The 15,439-nt window shown below is 39.3% G+C and overlaps 1 protein-coding gene across 1 annotated transcript in view; it reads left to right on the top strand.

Annotated features, from left to right (window-relative positions):
* Window positions 1-10,140, top strand: part of LOC123068267 (sodium/hydrogen exchanger 8) — an 11,175-nt gene extending 1,035 nt beyond the window's left edge. The window contains exons 4-23 of the mRNA XM_044490789.1: window positions 323-400; window positions 484-641; window positions 1,275-1,376; window positions 1,456-1,573; window positions 2,323-2,375; window positions 2,457-2,522; window positions 3,272-3,316; window positions 3,479-3,534; window positions 3,755-3,939; window positions 4,069-4,119; window positions 4,194-4,301; window positions 4,997-5,228; window positions 6,177-6,479; window positions 6,982-7,079; window positions 7,320-7,451; window positions 7,565-7,783; window positions 7,894-8,100; window positions 8,814-9,072; window positions 9,180-9,481; window positions 9,565-10,140. Coding sequence (XP_044346724.1) covers window positions 323-400; window positions 484-641; window positions 1,275-1,376; window positions 1,456-1,573; window positions 2,323-2,375; window positions 2,457-2,522; window positions 3,272-3,316; window positions 3,479-3,534; window positions 3,755-3,939; window positions 4,069-4,119; window positions 4,194-4,301; window positions 4,997-5,228; window positions 6,177-6,479; window positions 6,982-7,079; window positions 7,320-7,451; window positions 7,565-7,783; window positions 7,894-8,100; window positions 8,814-9,072; window positions 9,180-9,481; window positions 9,565-9,918 — 3,126 coding nt within the window. The 3' untranslated portion in view covers window positions 9,919-10,140. The remainder of the gene's footprint in view (window positions 1-322; window positions 401-483; window positions 642-1,274; window positions 1,377-1,455; window positions 1,574-2,322; window positions 2,376-2,456; window positions 2,523-3,271; window positions 3,317-3,478; window positions 3,535-3,754; window positions 3,940-4,068; window positions 4,120-4,193; window positions 4,302-4,996; window positions 5,229-6,176; window positions 6,480-6,981; window positions 7,080-7,319; window positions 7,452-7,564; window positions 7,784-7,893; window positions 8,101-8,813; window positions 9,073-9,179; window positions 9,482-9,564) is intronic.
* Window positions 10,141-15,439: the final 5,299 nt, after the last annotated feature.

Here is a 15,439-nt window from a genome sequence, read left to right as displayed (position 1 = left end):
TTGTCCAGACTTTTATTTACCTCTGATATTACACTTTTGCTGGGTGACCATTCAGTCTTGGTACCAGTCCGTCATTATGGACCGATTTGCCATCGATCCAGTTAGTGTCGTAGGCCGATGCAGATAATCCGTGATAATCATAAATCCACCAATACAAATTGTGGCCGGCAACCCCTCTTGTCTGCTAAATAAAGTAGCTCTGCACACATCACATTTGGCTTCTCTAAGTCTTCTTACAGGATGTAGCTGTAAAGTGGCTGTTATGTAGCACCGCAGTTACATATATGTTTGTTCACTGCATGCTCAAGTGTTTTCTTTGCAGAAATGCATGGCGCAGATGGTGTTACTTGCCGTCCCAGGCGTGGTGATCTCAACAGTTTTGCTTGGCGCTGCTGTAAAGGTATGTGTGTATGTGCATGGATTGATAATGGACGTAGGCCATTCATTCTAATGCTCTGATGCTAGCTAGTTAATTTGCCACAGCTCACTTTTCCATATGACTGGAACTGGAAAACATCATTCTTGTTCAGTGGACTGCTTAGTGCAACCGACCCTGTTGCCGTGGTTGCTCTTCTAAAAGACCTAGGAGCAAGCAAAAAGCTCAGTACAATAATTGAAGGAGAGTCCTTGATGAATGACGGGTATGCTGCCGTTACTCCCAAATTGTTCATCTTTTGATTCTTAGAATGCATGATTTTTTTCTGCCTGCTTGTCTGTTCCTCTGTATTTTACTCGGAGCAAGTTCATTCTTGAGAACAAAAACAGAATGATTGACTCAATGTATCGATTGCAAGTTTTTGTGTTATGTTTGTCAGTGTCTAGAAATTACCGGGGAAAGTGCTTTAGAATGTGTGCTTCACACTTAAATTTGAAGTATTCACTACTACAGTTGTTTCTGTGTTTTCACTTCATTCTTTTATTTTGAAATCGCACCATATAGGAAGAAGACACCGGAAGGGGTTGGGAATGGGCTGGGGTGGGATGTGTGGGGAAGAAACCCGCTCTGCACGTTCATAAGAAAAAACAATGAAAAGCTCATGTTTATTTGATACTGGAAGTAACCCACAGTGATAATTCTGTCCCCACAGAAGTTTGAACCCTAGCTAGCGCACCCACCAGTGGGTTATTGCATTGTTACCAAATTGCGCCATGTACAATTATAAGATTATTTTGGACTGTATTTGTACTTAATGGCCTTGTTACCAAATTGCGCCATGTACAATTATAAGATTATTTTGGACTGTATTTGTACTTAATGGCCTTGTATTCTACAGGACTGCTATTGTTGTCTATCAGCTATTCTATCGAATGGTGCTTGGAAAAACTTTCGATGCAGGGTCCATCATAAAGTTCTTGTCACAAGTTTCACTTGGAGCGTATGTGAATGGTTTATAAGTCTGAACTAGATGATACAAAACCATGCTACTGATGCTAATCGGTATCTTCTTTGACCAGTGTTGCTCTGGGCCTTGCGTTTGGAATTGCATCAGTACTATGGCTGGGCTTTATTTTCAATGATACAATCATAGAGATTTCACTTACCGTTGCTGTCAGCTATATTGCTTTCTTCACTGTAAGATAACCAGATGACGAACTATCGAAGCTCTCATATTTCTGTTTATTATATTTTTTTGTGTATAAGGACATGATTTGCTCAGTGTTTTGAAATAGGTCACTGCCTGGAATAATTTGTAGCTCTAGTCATAGAATGATTGTCAAGCAGCCCTTTTTGCAACACTAGGATGCTGTTTTACTGGTAAACTGACTTGGCTTTCAAGTCTCCTAGATACACAATAGCAAAGTCCCTATGTAGTTTTAAGTCACAGAACTGGACATAGCTTATTGTATTTCCTCAAGTATAATTGTATGGTTTGAACAACAATTCTGGTTTCGAGGGTATATCAGAGGATTCATGTTGGAATCAAAATTCTATTACTGTTTATACTCCTGATTCTAACTTCAACTAACTTGGGGGTTGTTTGGTGAGCGAACTGTATATATGTCATGCGAAAGAACATTGGCTTTTCTAGGAACAGGATTCTAGATTTTTGATGTACCAAAAATGGTTTGATTGCCATTTTAACCTACGCCAATAGTTTTACTTTCTTTCCAGCTTTTGGACATATTTACCGTGTACCGTTAAGCTGAAATCAATCCATATGAGATGTCAATTTGTTTAGGATAGTAAATATCAATGTTCATTGATTGGAGCTTGCCATTGCTTGTGCATGAATTATTTTTTCTCTCATGTCTTCTGCAAGACAATGATCAGTCCTCTAGTTTTTTGGGTGCTATTTTCTATTACTAATACTGTTATATCAGGCGCAAGATGCATTGGAGGTCTCTGGTGTTTTAGCCGTCATGACCTTGGGGATGTTAGTAAAACTTGTCTTCACATTCTGATTTGCATATCCTTTGCTATCTTCCCTCCAGTATTAACTTTGTTATGTCGGCAGGTTCTATGCTGCTTTTGCAAAAACTGCTTTTAAGGGTGACAGCCAGCAAAGTTTACATCATTTCTGGTATGTTCAAGCAATATATGTCACTTTCTATTTTTAGCAAAGATCAAAATTCTCAGCATATGATTGTCCGTAGTAATTTTAGTCAAATATATTATTTTTTATCTGTTCCTCATGTATCCCGTGAGTTCCATGAAGCTGTTGATGCTGGATTTGTGTGAGCATTGTCTGTAATTCAGTAGATTTACATTTAAACCTATGCCCTCTTGTAAATGTAAGTTAACAAGTTTGTAGCAGTCAGTTATTTGTCTACCTGTTAAACTTCAGATTTGTATAATTTTTAATGACATGCAATTTCATCATCAATGCCCTGAAATGTCATTCACAGCTTATAGTGGAGTTTCTAAACACCAAAATAAAATGCATGAAAAATAATGATGCCCTAAAGCATCAACAACAAATTTATCATTTAGTGCAAGATGCTGGTATCATCATACAGTGTCATTGCATTCTTATCTCTTTCTTTTCCTGGGAAATTGGATTGTAGAATGTACATTGTGATCCTTCAGTTCACGGCACATTAAGCATTACTATGAATTCTCATTTAAGCCATCATATAATGGCTTATTCATTCTTTTGGAGCGTCTTTGTAGTCGTAACTTGTGTGAAGGCCTAAGTGCAAACCTCTTGTAAAAGGATATGTGCTCTTCATGTTGGAGACGCACATGATTTCTCCAGTTGACGTCAGATTTTCTTACGTTTTATGTGATGTGTGCACTTCATGTCTGATTACTGTTTTTACTTGTATTCAGGGAAATGGTTGCTTACATTGCAAACACACTTATTTTCATACTGAGGTATCAACAGCTTTGAACTTTTCTACATGTCGCAAAGATAATTTCTGATACTTCTGTTTTTCCCTGGCTAAACTAGACCATGCTTGCTTTTGTTTGGTATGATTAATGCTTCAAATATGGATACTGTCATCACAATGTTTCATACATCTGAACTCCCTTCAGTGGGGTTGTTATTGCAGATGGCGTACTACAAGATAATATTCATTTTGAGAGGCATGGTATGAATCTTCATGCATCTCTATCCACTCTTCAATGTTTATTTTGTATCAATAGGGACATCTTTTGGATTTTGATATTTTCATTCTTTTTTTGGGAGGGTGAGAACACAGTAGCACCTGAGTGGGTGCACCTGATATGTTCTTCCGTTCTATATTATGAGCTTGGTTCAAACCCATCTTTACATCATGGGTATAATTCTCTCATCTCTTGCTATTTTAGGCACATCATGGGGGTTCCTTCTTCTGCTCTATGTTTTTGTGCAAATATCGCGTGCTGTAGTTGTCGGTGTTTTGTATCCACTGTTGCGTCACTTTGGGTATGGTATGGACATCAAAGAAGCCACAGTTCTTGTTTGGTCAGGATTGCGTGGAGCTGTTGCTCTATCACTTTCTCTGTCCGTTAAAGTAAGATTCTTGCACCAATGCCTTTGATCCTCACTTATCTGTTGTTACCATTATGTGCATATTTGTAGACATCTTTTTAGAAACTGATCCACCATTTTTTTGAGATATTAACTGAAATTATTTTGCTAGCGTGCTAGTGATTCAGTTCAAACTTATCTGAAACCAGAAGTTGGAACAATGGTATGTTCTTTCCCTTTTCCTGAAAAGTATGGTTTTTTTATTTGAGCTTTGCTGATCTTATAATTCTTTTGCAGTTTGTGTTCTTCACAGGTGGCATCGTGTTTCTGACTTTGATTTTGAATGGTTCCACCACACAATTTTTGTTGCACCTACTTGGTCTGGGAAAATTGTCAGCAACGAAGGTTAGCTTAACAAATTATTATCTATGGTTTCTTCTGATCTTGGGATTAAAGATTTTGCTTAACTGTACATTTGCATGTTTTACTAACCCTTTGAACTCTAACTCATAAGATTAATAAGTGAACTGGCCCAGCTAAGGTGTTAAGTTATGCAAATATTTTGTCCCAATCTATGAGCTCAAAGATAGTGATGAATTGATTCGTCGTACACAAATAATGAGGCCGAGAGTACTAACACGCCCAACACATTATTAGAAGGCAACATGATACCCAGGTTTATTCGCCCAACGAAATAGATCTACAAGATTTGATCTGCCCCACAGGGGTCAAACCCATGTTGGCACAAAGACGCCACTCTTCTCAGGATATTGGTTATTGACCCGAAGATTATTCTGAATGTGTAGGCTCCATTTATGAACTTTACATGTTAAATTATGAAAAAAAAACAGTCTCTCTTTTGGTCGAACCCTCTTGATTCCTTGTAGCTTCAAAAGTTGTTTATAGAGCCTTTCATTACTATTATTATCATTAGGCTCTTCTTTTATCTACTCATGGGTGCATATGTTTGCTGTGATTGTTATCTGCAATCAGAAACAACAGTAATTTGGTTTCACATCACATGTGATCGATGAATGTGAAGTGGCATAGTTATGTTCTCTTCGTGCTCCAGTTTCTAATCTGATTTCCTGCAACTGTAGCTTCGTGTATTGAAGTATACACAATATGAAATGCTAAACAAGGCATTGGAGGCTTTTGGTGATCTCAGGGATGATGAGGAACTTGGGCCTGTTGATTGGGTTAATGTGAAGAAATATATCACATGTTTGAATAACTTGGAAGATGAACAAGCACATCCCCACGATGTTCCTGACAAGGATGATCACGTACATACCATGAATTTGAAGGATACTCGAGTGCGGCTTTTGAATGGTATGCCATATACATGATATTGTGCTAATTAAATTTGATGTTTGGTTGATTGATCAATCCGCCTTTGTTTTAGCTATATCTTTTCCAGAATGCCAAAATGTGTTTGTTTAGGAGGTACATATACATATATAAGAGTAAAATGCACTATGTCCTATCAAATACCCCCTCTATTCCATAATGTAGTGCGTATAGATTTTTCAAAAGTCAAACATTACAAACTTTGACCATGTATATAGACAAAAAAATGTACATTTAAAATACCAAATGTATACCATTTTATACATCAAGACTTATATTTTCACATTGTATGTGTCCGGGATTGCATATATAAATAGTTTTCTCGGTAAGCTCGGTCAAAGTTTGCTTAGTTTGACTTTTCAGTAAATCTATACGTACTACATTATGGAACGGAGGGTGTATCATGTTATTTACCAATCCTTGCTGTCAATTCCTATCAAATATCTTGCTAGTAGCAAGCACACAAAATTTTATTACATGTGTTGCTGTAAACACAAAATTTTACTAAACATGGCTGTAGCTGAACCTTAGGCCGTCTTTTATTTTTGTGTAGGTCGTACTTTTGGTACATATTTATCTAATCTCTACATGAATTGGAATTTACACTTTATTGGGGCCATCACATCACTCTTTTTTGTGAGGAACATCTTTGATTTGTTATGTTAGGCACTTATGGTTTCTATGAGTTCTGTGTATCTTATTAATGTTTTGCATCCTTTTATTTTCTTTGTTGTCTTTGCTCTCAAGCTATTACTTAATGTTTCATTTATTGGTCTACCTTCTCTTGAAATAGGTATGAGAATATGCAGTCTCATACTACTACCTCTGTTTTACTCTATCTATCTATGGCCTACCAAAGAAGCACCAAGTCTGAAATGGAGTAATCATGATTAGTTTAAAAAAAGATTATTGACTACAGATTTTTGTTAGGTGTGCAAGCTGCTTACTGGGGAATGCTTGAAGAGGGACGAATAACTCAATCTACAGCAAATATTTTAATGAGATCAGTTGATGAAGCTATGGATCTTGTCTCTAGCCAGTCATTATGTGATTGGAAGGGTTTGCGGTCCAATGTTCATTTCCCAAATTACTATAGGTTCCTTCAGATGAGCAGGTTGCCACGAAGGCTTGTCACATACTTCACAGTAGAAAGATTGGAGTTAGGATGTTACATCTGCGCGGCATTTCTCCGTGCTCACAGAATTGCGAGGAGACAACTACATGATTTCCTTGGTAATATCCTTGGCAGTCTTTAAATGTTGTACTGTCCTAGTTTTATACCATTTGTTTGGCCTAAAAAGTGGAGAAAAATGTAGAGAAGAAATGTCTGTCTCAATAGTTGGTGCCTACATGAGAAATGCTATGTGTGAAAGTGTTCGAACATATTCCTGGTGTAGGTGTCCATTGTTATAGTTCATAAGTGGAAAAATCAAGTGGTACTTACCTTAAGCTTGGTTTGCTTTTCTGTAGAACCAGCCAGTTACGGTATTTAGTGCTCAAACTGGCGATGTCTTGATGGTGTGATATATCCTTCATTGCAAACTTACTTGGTATTGCAAGGTCTGAAGGTCCAAATGATTTGAGCTTGTTAAGGATGAACCTTACTTTATTTTGCAATTACCATGAATGCCTTTGCTAAGTCACCAATTCACACTGTTTAGTAGATACTGGGGATTAGAGATCCTAATCCTCTTCACCGGTTTTCATTATTTTTATAATTTTGCTTGTTCTTCAGGTGATAGTGAGATTGCAAGAATTGTCATCGATGAAAGTATTGCTGCTGGGGAGGAAGCTAAAAAGTTTCTGGAAGATGTTCGTGTTACATTCCCTCAGGTTGTGGATACAATGTGCTTATACTCCTATAATTTAACTCAATTTTTTATGGATTCGTTAGCTTCATGGAATCTTGATAAATTCGTTTGGTCAGCAGTTTATCTGCAAAACTTGAGGATGAAAGCACATTGTCTGAACTAAAATGGGACTAGTTCAGTTTCATGCACATTTGGATTATTTTATTCTTTTTTTTGCGGGGCATTGTTATCTAGATTCTGAAGCTGTTTCAACACTGTTTAGGTGCTTCGTGTATTGAAGACTCGACAAGTAACATATGCGGTATTGACACACTTGAGTGAGTATATTCAAGACCTTGGGAAGACTGGGTTGCTCGAGGAAAAGGAAATAGTCCATCTCGATGATGCTTTGCAGGTAGTTGGAAAATATGATTCCATTTCTTGTTGCGAAGTGAAAGTAACTTCATCTCTCTGGCTTCAGTTCAAAATCAGAATATACTAACTCTGGTATGTTGATCCACTTGGCAGACAGACTTGAAGAAGCTTAAGAGGAATCCGCCACTGGTGAAAATGCCAAGAGTTCGCGAACTTCTAAATACCCATCCTTTAGTTGGTGCACTGCCTGCTGCTCTTCGTGATCCATTGTTAAGTAACACAAAGGAAACAATAAAAGGGCATGGAACAGTTCTTTACACAGAAGGCTCAAGACCGACTGGCGTATGGCTTGTTTCGAGTGGAATAGTAAAGGTATGTTTCTTCTTCAAGGCCACTTTATTGCATTTTGCTTGAAGTATATACTTTCCCACTCTATCTGGTTCAATAATGAATATATACCTCCCCTGGCCTTTTTTTGACAGTGGACAAGTCAGAGACTATGCACGAGGCATTCATTGGATCCAATTTTGTCACATGGAAGCACTTTGGGTCTATATGAGGCACTAATTGGAAAGCCTTATATTTGTGACATTATTACAGAATCGGTGGTGCATTGTTTCTTCATTGAGGCTGAAAAAATAGAGCAATTGCGCCAGTCTGATCCTTCTATTGAGGATTTTATGTGGCAGGTATCCTCTCATAATGCTGTCTACACATGCGCTTGTTGACATATTTGATTCTTAGATATTTCCTGCAATGCACAATCCTTTTATGTTTTGTTGTTTCCTTCTTGATTCTGTGAGTAGGAGTGAAGTAGATCTTTTTGTGTGGTTCTCAATAGGGTTAAAGTTCCTGCTGGTTACTGCTAGAGAATCCCGTAAAAAACCTGTAATGTGAGAGTGGATGGGTGGCAGCATTTATTCTACCAAGTTTTTTGCTTAGAAGTGCTTTTAGTTCCAGCACTAACATCGAGTATGAAAGATTATAAAAAATGAGAAGTCTGACGACTCAAATTGCCACATGTGTACTGCACTAGTACAAGGTCATCACATCCGTACACAAATAGTTATACAGAGACTCACATTGTACTAAGTAATTACAAATTGACCATTATGGTTGAAGTCTTCCAAACCGGGCGTTACAGGATTAACACATTGAATTTCTGTCGCAGAAACATAGCGTTAAAATGACTGAGCCCGTAGTGGTGTGCCCATGAAAACGAAAAATTCTTTTAAATACCAGGTTTTAAAATTTACTGCCCAAATTGCCACCAAGTATTATTACTGACATTGAACTTCCAATGTGGGACGAACCCATCACTACTACTCTGGTGCAACATTGCTACCCTTTTCACATAATTTATATCTGATAGCCATTAATCATCCATGCGCCAAAATTACAGGAGAGTGCTCTAGTTATTGCAAGGATTTTGCTCCCTCAGATATTTGAGAAAATGGCAATGCGTGAGATGAGGGTTCTCATTTCAGAAAGATCTACTACGAATGTCTACATTAAGGGGGAAGAAATTGAACTCAGGCATAATTACATAGGCATCTTATTGGAGGGATTTCTGAAGACAGAGAACCGAACTTTGATCACACCTCCAGCTGTGCTGCTGCCGTCAAACACTGATTTGAACTTATTTGGCCTGCAGTCTTCAGGTTCTCTATATTTTCATCAATCAAGCAGTGGCTGTTTTCTGAAGCAAAAGCAGTGATTTATTTTCTTTTAAAAGTAATTGAATGCTGAAGTGCTCTCTTGTTTACAGCCATGAATCAGATAGACTACTGTTATACTGCTCCCAGTTATCAGGTGGAGGCTAGAGCAAGGGTCATCTTATTTGAAATGAGGAGGCCAGATATAGAATCCGATCTGCAAAGAAGTGCATCGTTGCTTTCTCCAGCACTCGGACCGTCACGAACACAGAGCAAAGAGCATGTCGGTTTGCTCAGGTGGCCGGAGAGTTTCCGGAAATCCAGAGGGCCTGGAAATGCAAGCTTAGCTGAAATCAGAAGCCAGTCTGGTAGCTTCTCTGCTAGAGCCTTGCAAGTCAGCATGTATGGCAGCATGGTACGTCCGAGTCTTTTCTTTTCTTTTATCAAATCTCATAGCTAGTTATGACTGAAAAAGTACATCAAAAAACTCATTCGTAGATGGATGGCATGCGCCCTGCTCGGCGGCAACCGAGGCTTGATCATGTGGAAGCGAACCAGAAGCACAGCGCGTCGTATCCAAAGGTGCCTTCAAGGGCAGCCGACACGCGGCCTCTGCTGTCGGTGAGGTCGGAGGGCTCCAATGCGATGAGCAGAAAATCTGCTCCTGCTCCAGCTATAGCTCCTCCACTCGCTTCCTTTCTGCCACCCCTAGCAGCAGGACGGCAACGCCGAGCGGTAGGAGAAGATGACGACTCGAGCGATGAGTCCGTGGGGGAAGAAGTTATCGTCAGAGTGGACTCTCCCAGCATGCTCTCGTTCAATCCACCCTCCGGCCCACCGCGAGGCAGCTGACGGTTGCAGTATGTACCGATATTTTCTTCTTGTTGTATAATAAATTTTTTGACCAATGGTACCATGGTGTATGTATATCTGTATATGTGTAAAATGCACGATATGTTGTACTGTATAATAAATGGCAGAAAAAGGCTGTGGCAACTTCAACTTGTAATGTGGTGTAACTGGAAGCCTGGGATAACCCTGTAGATGATTCTACTTCCCTTTTTTTTGCTCTGAGATTGAATGCAGCGATCACTTAATTTTTAAGTGTGTTCTGCGGCCCAACAGTTGTGGTCTATGAAACTACTCAGGTCATTTGAAAATATCTTCTGTTCTGCTGTCTTATGGAGCTTATGGTGGACTTTTCATAACAAATTCTATTTTTCAGGGAAGATGATAAACTCTGTTTTCAGAAGGACGCTGGAGCAATGCAAAGGAGGTGTGGTGCGCGCTCTAGAGCCGCACTCTGCACCGATGGAAGATCGTCTGCAAAACCTCTCAATCAGCCATCCTGGACAGAAATCTAGATCTCCTCGGCAAGCTCATGGTCGAATTACCTTGGATCGCTTGGTGAACCTGAGTTTTCTGATCAAGCTCGTCGCCCCAGTTCCTGTGGAAGAACACTAGCTGGTTCAATGTTTAGTTTCCTAGTAGATGGTTGTGTTTCCCTCTCCTGTGAACTGTAATGAACTTTTATCTACTGATGAGGAAGATCTCAGCTTTCCGCCGTGCACGTTGTACTGCTACGATGTTGCTTCGCTGTGCTTAATGGAGCAGGGAGGCAACCCCTTTTGATGTAAAACACAAGCCTGTGATGGTTTAGGCCACATCTGCTTGTGTGGGTTTTCATGGGGAGCAAGAGCTATCTGCCTCTTGGGCTTGGGTAGCATGCATTTCAACCATGATGATGAAAACCAAGGTGAATTAGACAGCAAAATCATGGCATTTCAGATCCAAGATTGCCGCGTATGTTGAAAGCAATGTAACCTAGCCAAAATTATAGAGGTGAGCTGGGTTAGTAGTTTCTCTGGAACATCAGGAATGATTTGATTTTTGAACAAAAAAAATGCCAAAACACCCCGTTAATGCCATATTTTTGTGTGCTCTTATTCCTGCTACAATGGAGAATTCTTTGGCCAATTAAATCACAAGTTATTCGTGTAGGAGACAAAGGAGACCGCATGCATCCATGCTGCTTTTATCAGTACAAATAAGCCACAGGTACCCAGCAAGATAACCAGTTTAACATCCACCGGGCAATGCTAAACCTTGGCGAATTTTACTCCGCCAAGATGAATACTGCATCAAGTCTACGGTCTCAACATAAACCCGCAACGGGGGACCAAGATCAAATTTTACTCCGCGAACTACATACCAATCTAATCTACGAAAACCTTGGCGAATTCATCTGCTTCAAATGAAGCCAGCCTTTCCCTGCTAGCACGACTTGTCCAAAGCAACAGCTTCTACGTTACCCTGCAGGCCTGCACAAACAAAATCGCCATAAGAACCGATGGCAGAGCTGAAGGAAACAGTTATGCTTGAATAACGTCACGCGATAGTATCAATCCTGGTGACCCGGTCCTTGTCAAGTACCTAGACAGGAGTACTGCTTAGCTTGATGTGCACAAGAGTATGCGTAATATCTGTATTAACCAACACAGAACATATCTTAAGCGACTGACGGTGTCATAATCTACGTTCTAAATTACAACCCATTCAACTCAGCCGTGGCATAGACACATACCCGATTTATGTTCTACTACACCACTACGTACGTACGCGACAGTGCCTGATTTCTTTTAGAAAAAACAAAGTAGCCGGCCAAATATGGAAGGAAAAAGCTTGGCTTCAGGCTCAATCACTAGATATGATGTGGCCGCTTCTTACTTCACTTTTCTGCAATAATGTTTCTGTTGCATAAAGAATTGTAACAAGCCCTCTGCTGCAAAAAAAAAAAATTTAAAAATGCAACGAAATCTTTGCTGTAAAAAAATTGCAACAAGACATCTGTTGCAAAAAAAAGCTGTAAAAAGACCTTTGTGGAAAAAAAAAATATGCGCCTTGACCTATGTTGCAAAATTTTTCGCAGCAAGACCTGTGTTGTAGAAATTTCCTGCAACATAGCCTGTGTTGCAGTGGTAGAAGGTGACGTCTGGCCGCTCAATCCGTCAGATCCGATGGTTCGTGAGGCGGCGGATCTTTTAAAAAGATTCACCGACCGACGCTTAGCAGTGCCCAATAGGGGGAATGCATCTCCTTTTCTTTTAGAATCACGTACGCGACGGTTCTTGCTTTCCCCCTCTTGTGCATGCATGCCAACACAAAGGAAAAACAAAATACACTGCTTTCTCCTAGCAGCGAGTTTGTATATCTAGAAAGTGCGTGCAGCGGGCGCCGATCACCTCTAGTGGGCAGTAAAAACTTTCAAAGCAAGCAGTAAAATCAACTCGAAACAAAAGGAACTCTTTCAAAGCAAGCAATGCCTGTCTTTCCTTAGGCTATCTGCACGCACACCACATGCATGGACGGAGCAAGATGAGGCCATGGTCTTTTATAAAACTAGGTAGGAAATGCGGCTTGCCGCACCCGGCAGCATAGCTGCCGGGTATATTTATGTTCAATCTATTTATACAACCAACGAAGCATTTCAAGTATAAAAAAGCGCAAACACAATAAAGTTCATATAGAGTGGTACTCCTTCAGAGAAGAGTTCGAAATAGATAATATAACATCAAAAAATGTCACGGAACACAATCGTTCAAACCCAGCATCCAATTCACTCATTTCAAAGCTTAAATAAAAGACCGCATGGATACTCCATAGTTATACAGGTCCAGCGTGATCCTCGTCTGACCTGGGAGTGATAGCACAAAGAGGCATCATTGATACTTGAGGAATAGACAGAGGGCAAAACTCCTTCAAGGTAACGTGTGCTCGCCTTTGAGCAACATCATCCCTGTTTATGTATCCTGGATGTTGGGGATGATAAAGCAGTTAGATGTTGACATTCAAAGGCATATCCACAAGTGATATCGAAGTATGCAACAGAAGATAAATAAGTTTTCTTGAGCACATTGTTTATATGGATCAAATAATACATAAGAAACTAACACTGAGTTAGTACGCTACATTTTGATGTTTACCTTGAAATAAAACCTCCTTGTTTTCTGGATCATATATGCGTTGATAAGGGTGATTAATAATGGAAAATGATAAACAGATAATCATAGGATGCGCTGAAGAAATTGAGCACATATATTATTCAAATTTTGAGCAGGACACAAATATTATGTAAAGCGAGCTATAGACGTCGCAAAGAGGGTGGCAATGACAAACAGGGTATACACAATTTTAAAGGAGAATGCATATATAAATAACGCAGCATTGGGATCTATACTCAGCATGCCATAAGGACAAATGCAAAATAATGAAAGGATGACAATTGTATGCGAGGAGAGCAAGGTAGGATGACAATTGTATGCGAGGAGAGCAAGGCCTGAGCAGTGCATCAACATGTGTTCTTTGGAGAACCAACTCAGCTTGCCGGCGATGCTGTAGAGAACAAGGTAGCTTGTTGTCTACAATGAGATTTATATACACATTTTAATTTGATAGCATAGAGTTGCATTCAAAACAAAATCCACTGCTTAGTTAGTATTTAGTGTTGGGCAAGCACATATGGCAACAAATTTAATTTTCTTTAATAGAGGCAAGCGTGGCTTGTTGTGTACAATGAAATGAGATGTACACATTTTAATTTGTTAGCACATAGCCCAATTCAAAATCATGTCACTTTGGAAATATGTGTGTTTTTCTCCGTAATCTCATGTCTGAGCAAATAAGCACACTAAGAATTTAGATCCTTATGCATAAAAAGAAAAACCATTTTTTGAGTGTTAAGAAAAGTGTTTAAATAAAAACATATTTTAGTGTGCATGTTAACCCTGTTTGAAACTGTGAGTGCTTTGAAAATATTTGCATTACTTATGCCACAGTCAACTACTCCCTCGAATCCAAAGAAGGTGACGTGACTTTAGATCGGAGGGAGTATAAAGAGATAAAACATCAAAAGTATGTAGTAACCATACATCACAAAATCAAAATCAAAATCAAAAGACTGGAAATCTTCATAAGTGAGGGGAAAATGTTTTTCACAAAACCTTTCATAGATTATTACTTTCCTTTTCTCTTAGAAGTGCACACTATAGCAAAGATAATTAAGATGCACATTTGGATAACTACAAAATCATATAAACCACAAATACTTCAGTTTGACTCACACTGATTTGATGACAGGTAAGGAAATAGAATATCAATGAGCTCTCGTCTCCAGGATCTCTTGCTTCAGCTAATAGTGAGTAAAAGGGCAAACATTACAAAACACAGCGACACTGAGCCACACCAATTTCAAAATTACCATTACAAAGCAGATCCCAGAATTCATAAAGTTTCAAAGACACTAAAATCTGATAGTTACGATAGCAACATGGGAGAGTCGATTGACATAGACCAGAGCAAAAATACTGACGAATGCATAGATTTTAGCATGCATTGCAATTAGCACTTGGCCTCTTTCAGCTCATGTGAAGTACAGGAAAGTGGGCACAACAGCTCCTTCCTTGCAGTAGGCGAACACCAAGCTGCCATCATCATGTATGCACTCGCCCACAAAGCTGAAACAGGTCAAGAGGAGCAGTTTTAGAACTTGAGTATGTTGAATGTATATATTAGTGCCACCTTCCCAAAGAAGCTGCAAGGATTACTATGCGATGTTGGGAACCCCAACGCGAAACAACCATTGAGGATAGCTTGTATAGAAATATACATTAGTACGCGCAGATTGTTTCTCTGAAGTTAATATCCTGAGGATACATTGGTACATGTAACAAACAGGACATCTGAAGTTAGTACCCAGAAAATAAATGCACAATGCACCTACATTGTAGCTTTAGCAAACCATTAACCTGGGACTGTGTTGAGAGATGCACGTCCTCTACAATGTTGAGAGATCCACGTCATATTCCAGAGAGACAAAGAACTATACATGTGCAATGCCAATTGATCCATCCTTTACATTTCTCATATGGAAGGCATCGGTCCATGCACCAACAGGCAACATGAATGGGTGCCAACAATTTTAGAATCACAGAAATTAGTATGGCATCAAGGTAGACAACAAGAAACACTAATGTGGTGCCTGCAACTTTGAAATAATAGAAATTAGTAGGGCATCGAGGTAGATAACAAATAACACACAGTACTACTATAACTCTATAAGTTGGCTGCTAAATTGGATACGCAACCAGAAGGCGCAAAAAATAATCTGGTGAATGAATTAGAAGATTGACACCTAACCATAGGGAGTACTCAACCATAGGCGAGCAGCAAACTTCATTAAATAAAGGAACATGGCCGCATGAATCAAATCATTTATTTGTCAAATATACTTTGTCATGCTGAATGGAATTCAACGCTGCAAAAAGGACTATTGAAATATATCTATTCTCTGGTCACCAATACAATCACTAAATGC

This window comes from Triticum aestivum, chromosome 3B, assembly GCF_018294505.1.
Source record: "Triticum aestivum cultivar Chinese Spring chromosome 3B, IWGSC CS RefSeq v2.1, whole genome shotgun sequence".
Taxonomy (NCBI): Eukaryota; Viridiplantae; Streptophyta; class Magnoliopsida; order Poales; family Poaceae; genus Triticum; species Triticum aestivum.
The sequence above is the reverse complement of the archived record's forward strand: the minus strand, read 5'-3'. Positions and strand labels throughout refer to the sequence as shown.